The following is a 15,652-nucleotide window of genomic DNA, read 5'->3' on the forward strand; positions in this document are numbered from 1 at the left end:
GGAGTAATCAGCATGTAAATTCTCCTCATAATCTCAATAAAATCTCTGTCAAACTGGTATTGAGAAAGAAGAGAATTAGCTTTGATTTAACACCAAATTCTCATGACTACTCAACAAAGAAAGCTATAGTACTAGTTTGGAGAATGAACGTTTTGATCTTGGGAATAAAAGGGTTAACAAAGGAAATACAAGAAGACAAGAAAACGTTTTCTTTTTCTTTCTTAAGAAATTATCCTTGCCCTAACAACCTTACCGTGGGGATGAACGTTTTGGTACCTTACGGAAGATGAAGATATGAGCCTTGAACTCGGGTTGAAAGATATTTCTATGGGAATCCTCAGGTAAGAGCATATCAGGACCCTGTTAAACTCGCTGCTACCGATAAGTAGAATAAACCGATGAAACTCTCTTGTTAAATTGATTTAATTCGTAAACAAAACACCATATTTACACAAAGCCAAGTAATCGAGAAATTTCCTTGATAAGACCTTTGAAAAATTGCATAAAAAGGATACCAAAAAAAGATTATTTGTTTCGCCTTGAAAACGCAGGAATATATAGATTTCGCTTATACACAATGAAACACCATTTAAGCGAACACCTTAATAAATTACTCTACAAGAATGTTGTCAGATTTGTTGAACCTGAATGTGAAAAGCTGCAGTAATCTTCGCACCTTAATAGACCTAACAACATTAACGTGCATATTGATGCATCAATTAAAGCACTGAATAGGCCTTTTTCGATATATTAAAATTAAGCTTGAAAGAGAGGTTTAGAGGACAAAGACAAAGGAAAGTGAATGATATGTAAATATTCAACTTCATTCCATAGTGTTTCGATCTTTTTTGTCCTCACTGCCTCACTATCAAGCTGAATATTTGACATTTGGAGAATGGCCTATTGAAACTAGCATGTGCCTTAAATAGTTGCCACTAAAATTCATTTGTTATTAGCATGTAAATAAATTTATTTTACAAGAATCAGATTACTGAACCTGAATCTGAAAAGCCTCAGCACTCTTTGTATCTAAGAGACCTGACAAAATTAATCAATGTGTTGTTGTCCCTTTAAATGCTGTAATTTGCATTATCTGATATAATTTTTTCCTTGATAATGGAGTCATGACTACTCTGAAACGTCGAATTTCACTTTTTTTATCGTTTTGTGCTTATATCTCTTTTAATACAAACGTGTTGCTGAAACATAAATGAAAGCACCCAACTGAAACTAACATTTGCCCAAATAATTTCTACTAAAATTCATTTGTTATCCTGCTCTCACATATTCAGGAGCACTGTGCTCCAAAGAAAAGTAGAATTTCACCAAAAAGGTATTTCAAAAAACACTTGCTCAGAAGTGATTTAGATATTATCACAGTAACTTGTAAAGAGCATTCATGTACAGACACATTTCTTAGACTACGTTTATACACTAGGGGAAAAGTTTCCATTCAAATCTCTCGGGGTTTATAATGCATTTACATGGTAATGTAGCATTCACATTTAAATAATATGAAAATACTTGGAACAAAACGTTTTATTCTCAAAGGATCTCAATTGGGCACAACACTGAGTTAGCCGACTTGGTCTACTTTAAAAAAGAGCCAAAGAGTGTGGTGCAACGAAACTGGCGCTTTTAGCATTTGACCGGCTTGAGTTCTTTGTGAAATTGAAGTAGATTCAAAAAGGAAAACTGACAGAAGTATAAAAAGTCATCGGATTGCGCGCCTGCTGTCTACCATCGATGCGGACATCTTGAGTACCACATCTTCCTTTCTATTTTATGTAAAATACCTTAAAGCTGTACTATGACCAAAAAATCGATCCTTCTTTTTCTTTGGATTTCAAAACTACGTTAACTTAACACTAAGTGACCCAACTTTGAAGCTTTGATTTCAAGATTTTAACTGACATTTTCCTTTTAAATGGTCTGCCATTACCAACTTTAAATTCTTGAGAGAGCTGGATAGAGGAGAAAATGACGTCAAAGACTCAAGTCACAGTGCGTGTGTACGCGGCTGACTTGATATGCAGCAGGGGAGTTTCGTGCTTTCAGACTTTTAAACTTGTGTTTTGCATATATAATAAACTGCATTCACGCGCTGAAACGTTTAACTAGTGAGTAAATAACGTCACCTAACCCTTAGATCCAACCCACTAATGTCCAATGGGTCACTTTTGAACGTAAGTAATGGCGGACCGCAAAATCCAAACATTTGGCCAGTCAAGTGTTCCGCAAACACACTTTCAAAATCCGAAGACAAAAAAAGACTCGACTGTGATCTTTTATCAGAGCAACACTTTAACTGAAACATATCACAAGGGAATAACTGGGTGTATTTCTATGTATGTAACCCTTAATTTCTCGTGACGCACTAGCAAGAAAGTGACTTTTAACCTTTCAGTGCATGCTTACCAACAAACAAGGGGTGGAAAGGTGAAGTGAGATAGTCGTAAAATTCAACAACAACACTAAAAGACAATAGGGACCTTAAGCAACGACTACGACAACGGCTACGAGAACGCCATAAATAGCTTTGCACGCCCTGCACGTGCGTTTTACATTTTGATAGATTTTTTTGCCGTTCTCGTCTTGACTACGACGTGAAAGATCAAATTTGAGGTCATGTGGAGAACGAGAGAACATGACTTTTTTCTCTCTAAATATCCACACTGCATTCATAAGTTTTATTCCTGGATTGTGTATTCACACTTTCCAAGCCGAGGAGAGACATGGAAAATTATTACAGTAAAAGGAAATAACATTTTTACACAACAACGTTCTCGTACTCGCCGTCGTCCTTGCTTATTGTGAGTCATGATCCTGTTGGCGTCGATGTAAACACTGAAACCTTTAGAAAGAATATCAAGCTCATCACAGTTTCACTCGAGAGTCAAAACTAAGGGGAGGAGCACCAATGGAGTTTCTAGACAATTTCAAAGTAGTAAGGGAGGTGTTTAATGCGAGGGCCTGGGAAAGTGAAGTAGCACCCTCAGCACCAATGGAGATGCGAAACAAATGCAAAGTAGTAAGGGAGGTGTTTATTGCGAGGGCCTGGGAAAGTGAAGTGGCACCCGCATCACCAATGGGGTTCCAAGACAAATCCAAGGTAGTAAGGGAGGTGTTTACTGCGAGGGCCTGGGAAAGTGAAGTAGCACCCTCAGCACCAATGGAGTTCGAAGACAAATCCAAGGTAGTAAGGGAGGTGTTTACTGCGAGGGCCTGGGAAAGTGAAGTAGCACCCTCAGCACCAATGGAGTTGTAAGACAACTTCAAAGTAGTAACGGAGGTGTTTACTGCGAGGGCCTGGGAAAGTGAAGTAGCACCCGCATCACCAATGAAGATGCGAAACAAATGCAAAGTAGTAAGGGAGGTGTTTATTGCGAGGGCCTGGGAAAGTGAAGTAGCACCCGCATCACCAATGGAGTTCGAAGACAAATGCAAAGTAGTAACGGAGGTGTTTACTGCGAGGGCCTGGGAAAGTGAAGTAGCACCCTCCGCACCAATGGAGTTGTAAGACAAATACAAAGTAGTAAGGGAGGTGTTTATTGCGAGGGCCTGGGAAAGTGAAGTAGCGCCCGCATCACCAATGGAGTTGTAAGACAAATACAAAGTAGTAAGGGAGGTGTTTACTGCGAGGGCCTGGGAAAGTGAAGTAGCACCCGCATCACCAATGAAGATGCGAAACAAATGCAAAGTAGTAAGGGAGGTGTTTATTGCGAGGGCCTGGGAAAGTGAAGTAGCACCCGCATCACCAATGGAGTTCGAAGACAACTCCAAAGTAGTAAGGGAGGTGTTTACTGCGAGGGCCTGGGAAAGTGAAGTAGCACCCTCCGCACCAATGGAGTTCGAAGACAAATACAAAGTAGTAAGGGAGGTGTTTATTGCGAGGGCCTGGGAAAGTGAAGTAGCACCCGCATCACCAATGAAGTTCAAAACCAAATCCAAAGTAGTAAGGGAGGTGTTTACTGCGAGGGCCTGGGAAAGTGAAGTAGCACCCTCAGCACCAATGAAGTTGTAAGACAAATGCAAAGTAGTAACGGAGGTGTTTACTGCGAGGGCCTGGGAAAGTGAAGTAGCACTCTCAGCAACAATGGAGGTCGAAGACAAATGCAAAGTAGTAAGGGAGGTGTTTATTGCGAGGGCCTGGGAAAGTGAAGTAGCACCCGCATAACCAATGGAGTTGCCAGACAATTTCAAAGTAGTAAGGGAGGTGTTTACTGCGAGGGCCTGGGAAAGTGAAGTAGCACCCGCATCACCAATGTAGTTGTCACGCAAATGCAAAGCAGTAAGGGAGGTGTTTACTGCGAGGGCCTGGGAAAGTGAAGTAGCACCCTCATCACCAATGGAGTTGTCAGGCAAATACAATGTAGTAAGGGAGGTGTTTACTGCGAGGGCCTGGGAAAGTGAAGTAGCACCCGCATCACCAATGCGGTTGCCAGACAATTTCAAAGTAGTAAGGGAGGTGTTTACTGCAAGGGCCTGGAAAAGGGCAGCAATTCTCGTACGTGATTGGAAGTATGTTCGAATTTCCGTCAAATCAAGACTTTTGCCAAAGGTATAAGCTAATTTAGTATACAGGTTTTCGGAGCAAGTTTTACATTCCCCTATGACATCCAATGCCAACTTCAGGTAAAAGTTTGGGTGATGCGGAGATCTGCGGCCTCTCACATTTACAAGTGAGGCAACACCATTCACAATCGAAACTGCCGTTTCCTCGGATTGCGATGCTATGATTCCACTCATGAACATGAAAACTTGATTTAGTTCACGAGAGTATCTTTCGTCAGTCAGAACTGACTCCTTATCAATTTCTCCATCCAGGATGGAAAAAGCAAGATGTAGACCAGAAAAGAATTCTTGAAAACTCTTGTGAAAAAAGCTATAACGGAAACAAGGCGTTCTCTTGCTACCGCCAGCCTGGATCGAGAGAAAGCCAAATTTAATGAACAGACTTTCCGTGAAATTCCCTTCGACGTCTTCGAAATGCCCCTCTCCTTTAAAAAGAGATTCTTGCGCCATTCTCCCTAGGGTCATCAGTTCCTTCTTGTAAACTATTAGAAGGTCATTACCACTACTTGGTAAGTGGTTCTTCATTTCGTATCGTCTCAAAACGAAGAGAACAATCTCTACGTACAGCTGTGTTCTGTTGTTTGGTAGAATGCCGCCAAAATCTTCGAAAAGCACACAGAGCAGAAGTGTATTTAAAGGGTTTTTTGTCAGTTCTGCTAAAGGTCGGCCAATATGCTGATCATCATCGTCATCATCATCATCATCATCTTTTAAATGCTGATAATCGTAAGCATCATCATCAGCATCATACGGATGCCACAGTACATTTATCAGCTTCTCTGCCATTTGTTCTGCGTGTCGAAAATACTTCCTTATAAAACACTTCGCATCACTACTCGTGAATCCCACAATCTCCAACAGTGTGTCCGAGAAAGGTCTTACTTTATTTCCTGCTTCATGACGAGAAGTAATAACAATGTGACAACCAGGGAGCAGCTTTCTTTGAACAAGACTAAAGTACACAGCCAATTTTTGAGGGTCTGCCTCGTCTAACCCATCGGACAATAACAGGACCTTAGCAGGGTTTTCTCGCACGAAACGGAAAAACGTTTTTTTCAACTCTGGGTCAATTTCTTCCGGCAGAATTTGATCGTCGATAGCCTCCCAGATACTAGATTCAATTTCACGACATCTGAGGAGCAAGAGCACCTCTACTCTTGGGAAAGACTCGTCCCATTCGCGGTCTTGATTAGTTGCCCAATCATATGCCAGCTTTTGACAGTAGGTCGTCTTTCCCATGCCAGGTTCACCCTCAATCAGGACAATCCGTGGATGTTGGCAATCTTCGTGTGATGTAAAAATACTTGTCATGTTGGTGATTTCTTTCGCCACCGTTCCGCGTGTCTTTTCTTTTGCGACTATCTTAAGTCTGGTGAAAATGTTCTCTAATTGGAAGCTGAACCCTTCACACCAAGGAACTGGGCAAACCACCCCTTCACACTTTTGGTAAATTTGTCTTATGGCTTCTATGATATCACTTTGACATAAAGAACTAGCTGCAAAACAAACAAACAAACACCAAGAAAATAGGGTCAATTTAGAAGTTGATTGACTCAGAGTTACTAGCTTTTCCTTTTTTCAGGAGTGAGAGACGATTTCCAATTTTAAAGCGAAAATCCATCCCTTCCTTCTGGTAGACTATTCTTGGCCCACCGATTTCCTAGCTAATCCGTCTTCACATTAAGATTCATTATTCACACGAATAAAGCGTGCGAGTCAGAAAATGACTGGCGGGTCAGAAAATGACTATCACAAGCTAAATTTGATCCTGTGAGTTAATTTAGAGGTGTCAGTGGTATGCAAGCCCTCTTGGCTGATTTTCCTACGTATCGCCGCTTTACAAGTCATTTCTGGTACACACACAAGCAGAGTTTCTAAATGAGCCTGTTGACCTATCCACGTTTGTTTTCATACAAAAATTCCCACATAATGTTTTCTGCCGGCGTGCGTAAGTGTTAGGCTTGCGTATCACAGTGCTTAGGGGTAAGAACTAAGACGAGCACGAGTTAACATAAAACCAACGCAATATTACAGGAATAATATATTCAAATTGAAATGCAGTGATAATTATAATGAAGTAATAAATCCACTTTAAAACCACGTTGGGCAGAGCAAAAAAGCTCATAATATTATGTAAAAATTGCTTATTTTTGCGCAACACCTTTTACTGCAATATTTTGGACATATTGATTTTTAAGATTGTATGATTTTTTTTTTTTGTTTTTTGCGCGTCGATTTCCAACATGGTCAAATTGCCTCTATCGCACTTATTTAAGGTCATATATACCTTTCGTTCGATCAGAAGCCAGGGAAGAAGATGGAGAGCTTCCGCTTGTAAATAGGACCTGACGTTGTTCATCTGTCAAAATCACATAACAAACCACACATGACTTAAGGTTGGCATTCGCATAAACGGCTCACACGATACGAGCTCATTTGAATCGTTATCTCACTAGTTCTGCCCCCCCCCCCCCCCACAAGCAGAATGTACAACAGGCACTACCAGAAAACGTCAATTCAAAGAGCATCAGTCAGTCAAATTTAGAATCAGATTAAAACTTGCTTCAGTTTAGACGACTTTACCTGAAAGTTGCTTAGACTCTTTCTCTTTTCCTCTTGCTTTCTTTTGTGAAAGGTCATGATCGGTGAAAGAGATATCTGTAAATATTTAAAAAAAAAAAATCTGAAACACCTGGGTGGAAGGCAGAATTCAGTTTTTGCCTTAAAAACAAAAGGTCACAGAAAAGATTAAGATGCTCACTCGAGCAGCGGTGGCGCAGTGTTGGCACAGGGGTGGCACAGTGATGGTACGGGGGTGGCGCAGGGATGGTACGGGGGTGGCGCAGGGATGGTACAGGGGTGGCGCAGGGATGGTACATCGGTGGCGCAGCGGTGAAAACACTCGCCTCCCACCAATTTGGCCCAGGTTCGATTCTCGATCCCGGCGTCATATGTAGGTTGAGTTTGTTGTTGGTTCTCTCCTTGCTCCAAGGGGTTTTTCTCCGGGTACTCCGGTTTTCTCCTCTCCAGAAAAACCAACACTGCCAAATTCCAGTTTGATCCGGAATGCACGGACACATGTTGAACGAGCTCCTGAGCGCTCTTAAGGTGTTCCGTGAGTAAACAAATTACAATTGCAATTATTTACAAAAAAATAGTACAAAGTGCTACTTAGGTCGATAATTATGTGTTTGACATTGGAAAGGTTATCATAATTTGAATTCAGGGAATTCTCATGGTGGCCCCCACATCCATAAGTGGTTATGATTAGCGTCTTCAAGTGTACAGAGCGTATAGGCATATGACGTCAGAAGGGCCAAATAAAGAAAGCGCTGCCACGGTAATGTCTAGAAACTAATCCCCCGGGAATTGAACTCTTCTTTTAACGCAAACACAACGTTGCATCTTCTGTTCAGTTAAAGAAACCAAGGCACCTTATCACCTGAGTAAACAGGCTCTATTCGAGAATTGTCCTTCCAATAGCAGATTTGTACTTGTAAAAGTCCTCATTATTCCTTACCAGATTTTCTCTTTAATTTGCTTTGTGCTTCTGATGGCATCTGAGGCTCGCGGGAAGCATCTGTCGAAATAAATGGTGGCGAACAATACGTGAGTCGCTCAGAGTTAAGAAAAAAACAGGGTGAATTTGAATCCAACATGGTCAAATTGAAGTAAGTGATAATACCTTCTGTTCGAAGAGAAGCCACAGAAGAAGATGGAAAGCTTTCACTTGTAAATAGGATCTGAGTTTGTTCCTTGGCAGAAACATCTATAACAATCACATACAACAAACCATACATGACTTTACAGTAAGTTGGCATTCGCATAAATGATAAAGGGCATACACAATACGAGTTTATTTGAATCATAATCTCATTCGTTCTGGCTCAACAACTCTTATCAGCACATTAGGGGGAGGGGGAAACGTATAGAGAAGTTAATCTTTTATCACCCAGACAAATGAGGGAGTGACCATTTTATGGTAGTGTGTCACATTTCCCAACGAGTTTTGTCCAAGACTGTGGGTGGGAGGCAGAATTTAGTTTTAGCAGGCCTTAAAAACAGAAGATCATAGGAAAGATTCAGATACTCACTAGAAATAATCCAGAGATATACTAAGGTCGATAATTATATTTTTGGATATTGGAAAGCTTATCATAATTTAAACTCAGGGAATGCTCATGGTGGTCCTCATATCCATCAGTGGTTATCACTGTCTTCAAGTGTACTGAGCGTATATACAGGCATATGACGTCACAAAGGCCAAATAAGGAAGCGCTGAGACGTTGATGTCCAGAAACTTCCTTTCTACGCGAACACAACGTATCATCTTTTTTCCAGTCAAAGAAACCAAGGCACCTTTTCATGTGAGTAAATGGGCATTTTACAATAATTGTCTTTCCAGCCAGAGTCCTGACGATTTTACCTTTTCGGTCCTCATGGGATTTTCTCTTTAATTTGCCTTGTGCTTCTGATGACATCTGAGGATCGCAGGGAGCATCTGTTGAAATAAATTAAGGCGCACAACCCATGAATCGCTCACAGATTAAAAAAAGAAAATAAAGTAATCTTACACTTTCAGTTCGAGCTGACTATCAAGATATGATACTGACTTCGACTGTATTTAGCCGGTTTTCTACTCAGCGTTATAAGGGTTATGCCTTAGTGAATTACTTTTTAGCTGCCTTTTCCATGAAATTTTGAGTTATGAAGCTGTCCTTCACAGCTGCTGATGTCTACATGATCGCGGTTAACCAACTTTCTAGATTTAGATTTGAAACGATTTTTATATAAAGGGTTTGAAATACATTGCTAATTCATACCATTAACTGAGTTGATCATCTTTTTGACAAGATCTTCACACTGCTCAGACCAGCCATATTTTGTTCCATAGGAGTCACGCAAAACCTTAGCCTCATAAAGCCTTGTCTGCCTTTTCTTGTTCCAGATGTGCTTGAGAGCTGCTGTCCACGCATTGGGATCCTCAGAGTTAATAACAAATGAAGAACCAAATGGGACATCACTCAGGGCTTCTCCAAATCCCGAGTTTTTGCTGACGATCACAGGTAGCCCAGCTGACAGAGCCTCCAGACCTGTCAAACCAAAGCCTTCTGTACGAGAGGGCATGAGTACAAGATCCACCTCATGGAATAATCGCTTCAAATCCTCTCGGGTTTTCACATAGCCTCTCACCCTAAGGCGGTTTTCGGGAAGACCAAACTCAAGCAATCGTTTTGCAATATCCTCGTGTTTTCCATCGGGTGCTCCAACAAACATTAGACTAGTTTCAGGTAATGCCGCAACAGCTTTTGCTGCAATATCAAATCCTTTTAACGTGAAGTCTTCAGCGTCTCCACGACCAAACACTAAGACACTACAGTATTTTCCGTCTTCAGGAACGTGTTGAACACTGACAAATTCCTCAAAAATACCAGGAGTTAAGTCAAAAACATCTTGATGTTTTTGACAAAAGCGGAGATATTTGCGAAAGGCCTCTGCCAGCTTAGGCCCGATTGTTACAACGAAATTAGCCATCTCGCACAGTTCTACTTCAACCTTGTGTTTTTCCTCGCCCCTTAAGATTGGATTCTCGTACGATTTGAACATTCCTAGTTCCTCAGGGTCAGTGTGTATCACTTGTATCCACTTGCATTTGTGAGAGTTGCGAATAACTTGCGCTTGGTGACCTAGTTTCACACCATGACCAACAATTACATCAATCTCCAAATGTGTTGGGGGAAAGCTGAGCTTCTCCAGTTCTTCATACCCTGGCAGTCGTTTTGCCTCAAGAATCTTTATGCCATGGCTGAGAGCTACTTTCCGATCCTCCTGAGAGCATTTCGATAAAAGGTATGTGATTTGGACTTCTGGGAATTTGGCAAGCTGTATGGCCAACTCTCTGTTGATTGTGGAAAGACCGCCTTTACTGGATCCCCACTCAGAAGCCAAAATGGTGACTTGAACTTTGTTGGGGCCATGTTCTTGAGACTGCTGCAATGAGTCTGACGCCATAGTTAGTGTGGCGGTAACGCTGTTGCATGCACTGGATTGGACGAACCTTTAGCCAGAGCTATCCGTGTCCTGAACACACACACAAAAGAAATTACCAGACACATTAAACTAAATGGTGCACCAAAATGCGACTCAGTAAAGGAGGGAAGTATAGAATGTCGAGAAAGGCCCAGGGAAAAACAGTTTCTTAATAACTGGGGAACAAGTGGGTTTTCCTCTGAGCACTGGCTAATTAAGATTTGCTTTTTATAGTGCTTCCTGCAAGCTAAAAACGTAACATACTACATGTACTTCATGCATTCGCATCCTACGTTAAAATAACTATAGACTATTAGTAATTGCGGATTAGTAAAAGAGCGTTCGACAATCGCTTAAGCTTAGTTCCTACTGGCGAAATAAGGTTCATAAGCATAAGCATAATCATAATCATAAACATAAACATAAGCTTCTTATGTCCTAGTGGGGACGGCCGCTCTAAAAACGTAAACTGCGTATTTAATGCGTGTTTCCGTTGTTTACACGAAACTACTGGTCCTAGACTTTAATTGGCCAAAACACAATGACCCCGTTGCGTCATTATGTTTCTCATTATGTCGTTATGATTTTCGCGTTCACACTGCAAAGAAAAGCGACATAGTCATAGTCAAAGCCATAATCATAATCATAAGAAAATGGTCGATCACTTTCTTATGATTATGATTCTGCTGATCATAAGGGCGTCTATGATTATGTTTCTGGACGTTCCTACTAAGACATAAAACACATAACAGCGTTATGTTCGTGCTTATGATTATGATTATGATCGTTATGTCGCTAGTGGGAACTAGCCTTTAGGAAGCAAAGCAGAAGGGTAGGAAAAGAAGCATTTTTTTTATACCTGGTCTAACGACCACTTATTTATTTTTCTAAAAGATTGTTGCACGTGGTTTTTGTAGTCAATCATAGGGTTTATAAATAAAGTCAATCCTAATACATGTATATAAGTCATGTCCCAAAAGTGTAATGAAAAATCCAATAGATGTTAAGTCCAATACAACGTTTAAAGGAGATATATTTAGCACAGCGTACGTTGAAGGCAAAAACTCGTCAATTAAATGGTGTTTTAAGCAATACTGTTACCCTAGACGGTCCGGTTTGGTTGCCAAAAGTTCCTAATGAGAGTTTTTCAGCCACAAACGTGCAGCTCAATGCGATACGCCGGTAAAGAAAGGTTCGATAAATTTGCGTGTCTCCAGATACTTGGGTAAACAAAAGGTTTCGCGGTTGGGTTGAAGGCAAAAACTCGACAGCAAATATTTTGGCTTATGTGCGGAGTAAAACAAACCAGTAACGTCATGAATGGTCTCTCAAGTGACAGTTAGCCTTGTAGTGTCTCATAGGTTGACTGCTATTGATGTCTCAGGGTCTCAGGGTCTCTGGGTTTCAGGGCTCAGCGTCTCTCTGTATCTAGGTCTTTAGGTCTTTGGGTCTTTGAGTCTGTGGGTCTCGGGGTCGCTAGGTCTCTGGGTCTGTGGGTCTTCGGGTATCTTGGTCCTAGGTTTCCTTTTTGTGTTTCTGTTTCTGACTACAATAACATTATCTCGACGTTCCAAAGTGTTCATTTATTCAATTTCAACTTTTCAAACTGATCATTTATTTCTTAATCACATAAGAACACTAAATGCAAGGCTAAAAACACGACAAACGCCTTGAACATGAAAACGAAACGCGAATGTTAAGAATGTTTAGCAAGGGATGTGCAACACGCCGTACTTTAAAGGAACTCAACTTTAAAACAATTGTCAATTAACTCAAGGGTTTACCGTGCTGAAATAATATTTGCTACTCCCTGGCAATCATGTCCAGGTTTGACCCTAATAGACCACTTCGGAAAATACCATAATACTCTTTGCTTGTCCCCCCAAATTTTGCATAAGCATTGTTTCCAGTTTCTCTTGGGACTTGCAATGGTCCCAAGAGAAAACAAAAACAGTGCTTATTCAAAATTTGGGGGACAAAGAGTATTATGATATTTTCAGAAGTGGGCTATTAGATGCACGCTCAATTTTGACATGCAACACGTTTGCTACCTATTTTCAACAATAGGGTAAGGGTAATGGTTAGCGTTATTTTTAGCTTTGGGTAAATGCAGCAGTTAATCTTTACTTAAAGAGCAACATTTGGGGGACACTTTGTGCCATAAATTGTCTGTATTCCGAGACACGCGTGATGTTTAAGTTGGTGTGAAGAGCAAGGGGACACTTCATGACGCTTATTGACATCCACGTGCATCTAATTAGGGACGTCAAACCTGGACATATCTCTCCCTGGTGCTTTCTCCATGAGCTTGTAAATCCTTTGACTTTGTCACGTGTTCTCAGGGGTCTGCGGGTTTTGAGAGGCAGAAACAATACATTCGTCACATTGCTCCCCATTGGGGTGACTACGGGTAGCAGAATCTCTTTGGATATCAGTCAACCCACTGTCGATTTTACTAAAATTCTCTGTGTACTCAGCAACTGACACATTGAACGGTGCCAAGGTATCGCCAATTTCATCCGATGGAAGAGCTTTGTAAAAATAGTACGACCTGTCCACATGGAGTAGCGTGCCTAGCTTGACTTCTTCCAGGAGTGTCATTTGCTTACGTACTTCTTCTCAACCCGGACTTGTCCTTGAGCTAAACTGAACCGCGGCGCCTTTGGTAGCGTCTACGGTGCTGCACACTGATTGAAACCAAGTCAAAGATCGTTTGCAGCCTGAAAAGAGGTAGTCAAGCAAACCACGGCAGTAGGTTGTAGGTGTGGTAGAGGCAGTGCAAAGAACAAACAAGGAAACAATTACCTACGTTTTTATAAATGTGACAAATTTTTTGTCACATTTATAAAAACGGATGTAATTGTTTCCAGAGTGTCAAGGGTAGTACATGTACGTGTGCTTGTTTTAAACTGTGGCAACCCCTATGGTATGCGAACGGTTGCGTATTCAGTGGCCTCGGATCCCGTTTTCAGGAAACGTAGAAGGCCTGTTGGAAACGATGTCTTGGCAGGGTCAGAAACTCATTTTATGGAAAGCAGAGGTATAGACGTCATTGCACCACCTTGGTCAACGTTAGGAGAGCTTCTTTTCAATGAATGCACGTTTCATGTAACTGCCATGGATGCCGTAGACATAACCCTTCTAGAGAAAATACACAATAGCGCTGTCAAAAGTATTGTAACAGCAGAATTTCGAGTGCCACTTCTTCACACCTTGAAGTCATCCCAAGAGAGAGAGATTCCAAAGATATTGGAATGCGGAAAGAAGACAACGTTTTTAGTGTGAATTTACCAAACAAATACAGTTAAATTTTGATGCTCCTGGAAAAAGCGCCAGGGAGTAGCAAATATTACTTCAGCAAGGTAAACCCTTGAGTTAATTGACAATAATTGTTTTAAACTTGAGTTCCTTTAAAGTACGGCGTGTTGCACACGCCTCGCGAAACATTCTTAACATTCGCGTTTCGTTTTCATGTTCAAGGCTTTTGTTGTGTTTTGAGCCTTGCATTTAGAGTTCTTTTGCGATTAACAAATAAATGATCAGTTTGAAAAGTTGAAATTAAATAAATAAACACTTTGGAAAGTCTAGCTAATGTTATTGTAGCCAGAAACAGAAACACAAAAAGGAAACCTAGGACCACGATACCTGAAGACCCAGAGACCCAAAGAACCACAGACCCAAAGACCTTGCGACCCCGACACCCACAGATTCAAAGACCCTAAGACCTAAAGACCATCAGACGCAGAGACCCTGAGACATCAGACTCAAGAGACCCAGAGACAATGAGACCCAAAGACCAAGCAACACGATCCCTTCAAAATACTCTTCTCTTCCTCTTCTGTTCTCTTCTCTTAAAAATACTTGGAATAAAAATTGTCCATGACTTAGTCTTAAATAGCCTAAAAGAATTTGAATACAATCAAAGTAATGTAATAAAAATTAACGTGTAAAAAAATATAATAGGCACTGGGCCTCTAAGGTATTACGTATTGAAATGAAGAACAATAAAATAATGTCGTAACAAAATCCCAAATCAAAGCCCCTGAACAAAGGCGCTTTCGAGCTCGCAATTCTTCGTAACAGGATCCGAAGGGAAAGGCCTTCGGATCCTGTCAGATTTCGGAACCACAAGTCAGCCATGAATACAAAGAAGAACACTTGTGAAGCTGCGATACACTTTAACAAAGAAAATAATGTTTTATCTGATTTTGGGTTCGTTATCATCGAACAAATTTGCAATTATAGCGATCACAATAGCCTCGACGACCGCTTGCTTACAAGAGAAGTTTTTGGAGTGCACAACTTTGCACCTTTCAGCCTTACGGGTTGAATAAAAGATCAGAGTTCAACTCTAGGAATAGAATTAGAAATAATGAACACCTGGGTCTTATCACCCACAAGTGTTCTCCTTTTTGACTTGTATTAAAGCTTTTTATTCTTTAGATCTTTCAGTGCATCAATCGTTCAAAGGCCCAATCAGGGATCTTGTTACAGGGCTGAGAGTAGGGCACACAATTCTGGAGTTCAGGGGCTGTTAATTAGGTTTTTGTTATGAACCATTCAAAGGACTTTCCCTTCGGATCCTGTTACGAAGAATTGTGAGCTCGAAAGCGCCTTTGTTCAGGGGCTTTGATTTGGGATTTTGTTATGACATTATTTTATTGTTCTTCATTTCATTACGTAATACCTTAGAGGCCCAGTGCCTCTTATATTTCTTTACAGGTTAATTTTTATTGTTACTTTGATTGTATTCAAATTCTTTTAGCCTATTTAAGACTAAGTCATGGACAATTTTTATTCCAAGTATTTTTAATCCTGTCACACTTATCTGAAGAAGCCCGAAACGTCATTAAAGTGTCTTGACCATCGAAGAAGTTCGCGGTTTGCTCTTCTCGCACATATTACAATTTTTCAAGTGTAAGCGTGTAGTATTGTTTGGATCCTTCTTCCAAGTGGCATCACCGTTGATAAGCCAATTCCGCATTCCAATATATATATATATATATATATATATAACTGCAGACAGTACTGTTTCGGCCTTCTGGGC

The 15,652-nt window shown here is 40.8% G+C and overlaps 1 protein-coding gene across 3 annotated transcripts in view; it reads right to left on the minus strand.

The window, feature by feature from the left end:
- Nucleotides 1–874: 874 nt before the first annotated feature.
- Nucleotides 875–15,652, minus strand: part of LOC137997678 (protein NLRC3-like) — a 26,177-nt gene continuing 11,399 nt past the window's right edge. For 2 of the 3 annotated variants that reach the window (XM_068843814.1, XM_068843813.1), the window contains exons 7-13: nt 9,399–10,656; nt 9,002–9,076; nt 8,261–8,344; nt 8,096–8,155; nt 7,159–7,233; nt 6,863–6,934; nt 875–6,071 (exon numbers count right to left, since the gene is read on the minus strand). In XM_068843814.1, coding sequence (XP_068699915.1) covers nt 2,878–6,071; nt 6,863–6,934; nt 7,159–7,233; nt 8,096–8,155; nt 8,261–8,344; nt 9,002–9,076; nt 9,399–10,587 — 4,749 coding nt within the window. In that variant the 5' untranslated portion in view covers nt 10,588–10,656 and the 3' untranslated portion in view covers nt 875–2,877. The remainder of the gene's footprint in view (nt 6,072–6,862; nt 6,935–7,158; nt 7,234–8,095; nt 8,156–8,260; nt 8,345–9,001; nt 9,077–9,398; nt 10,657–15,652) is intronic. The other variant, XM_068843815.1, reaches the window with a different exon arrangement.

Source organism: Montipora foliosa, chromosome 3 (genome assembly GCF_036669935.1).
Source record: "Montipora foliosa isolate CH-2021 chromosome 3, ASM3666993v2, whole genome shotgun sequence".
Lineage (NCBI taxonomy): Eukaryota > Metazoa > Cnidaria > Anthozoa > Scleractinia > Acroporidae > Montipora > Montipora foliosa.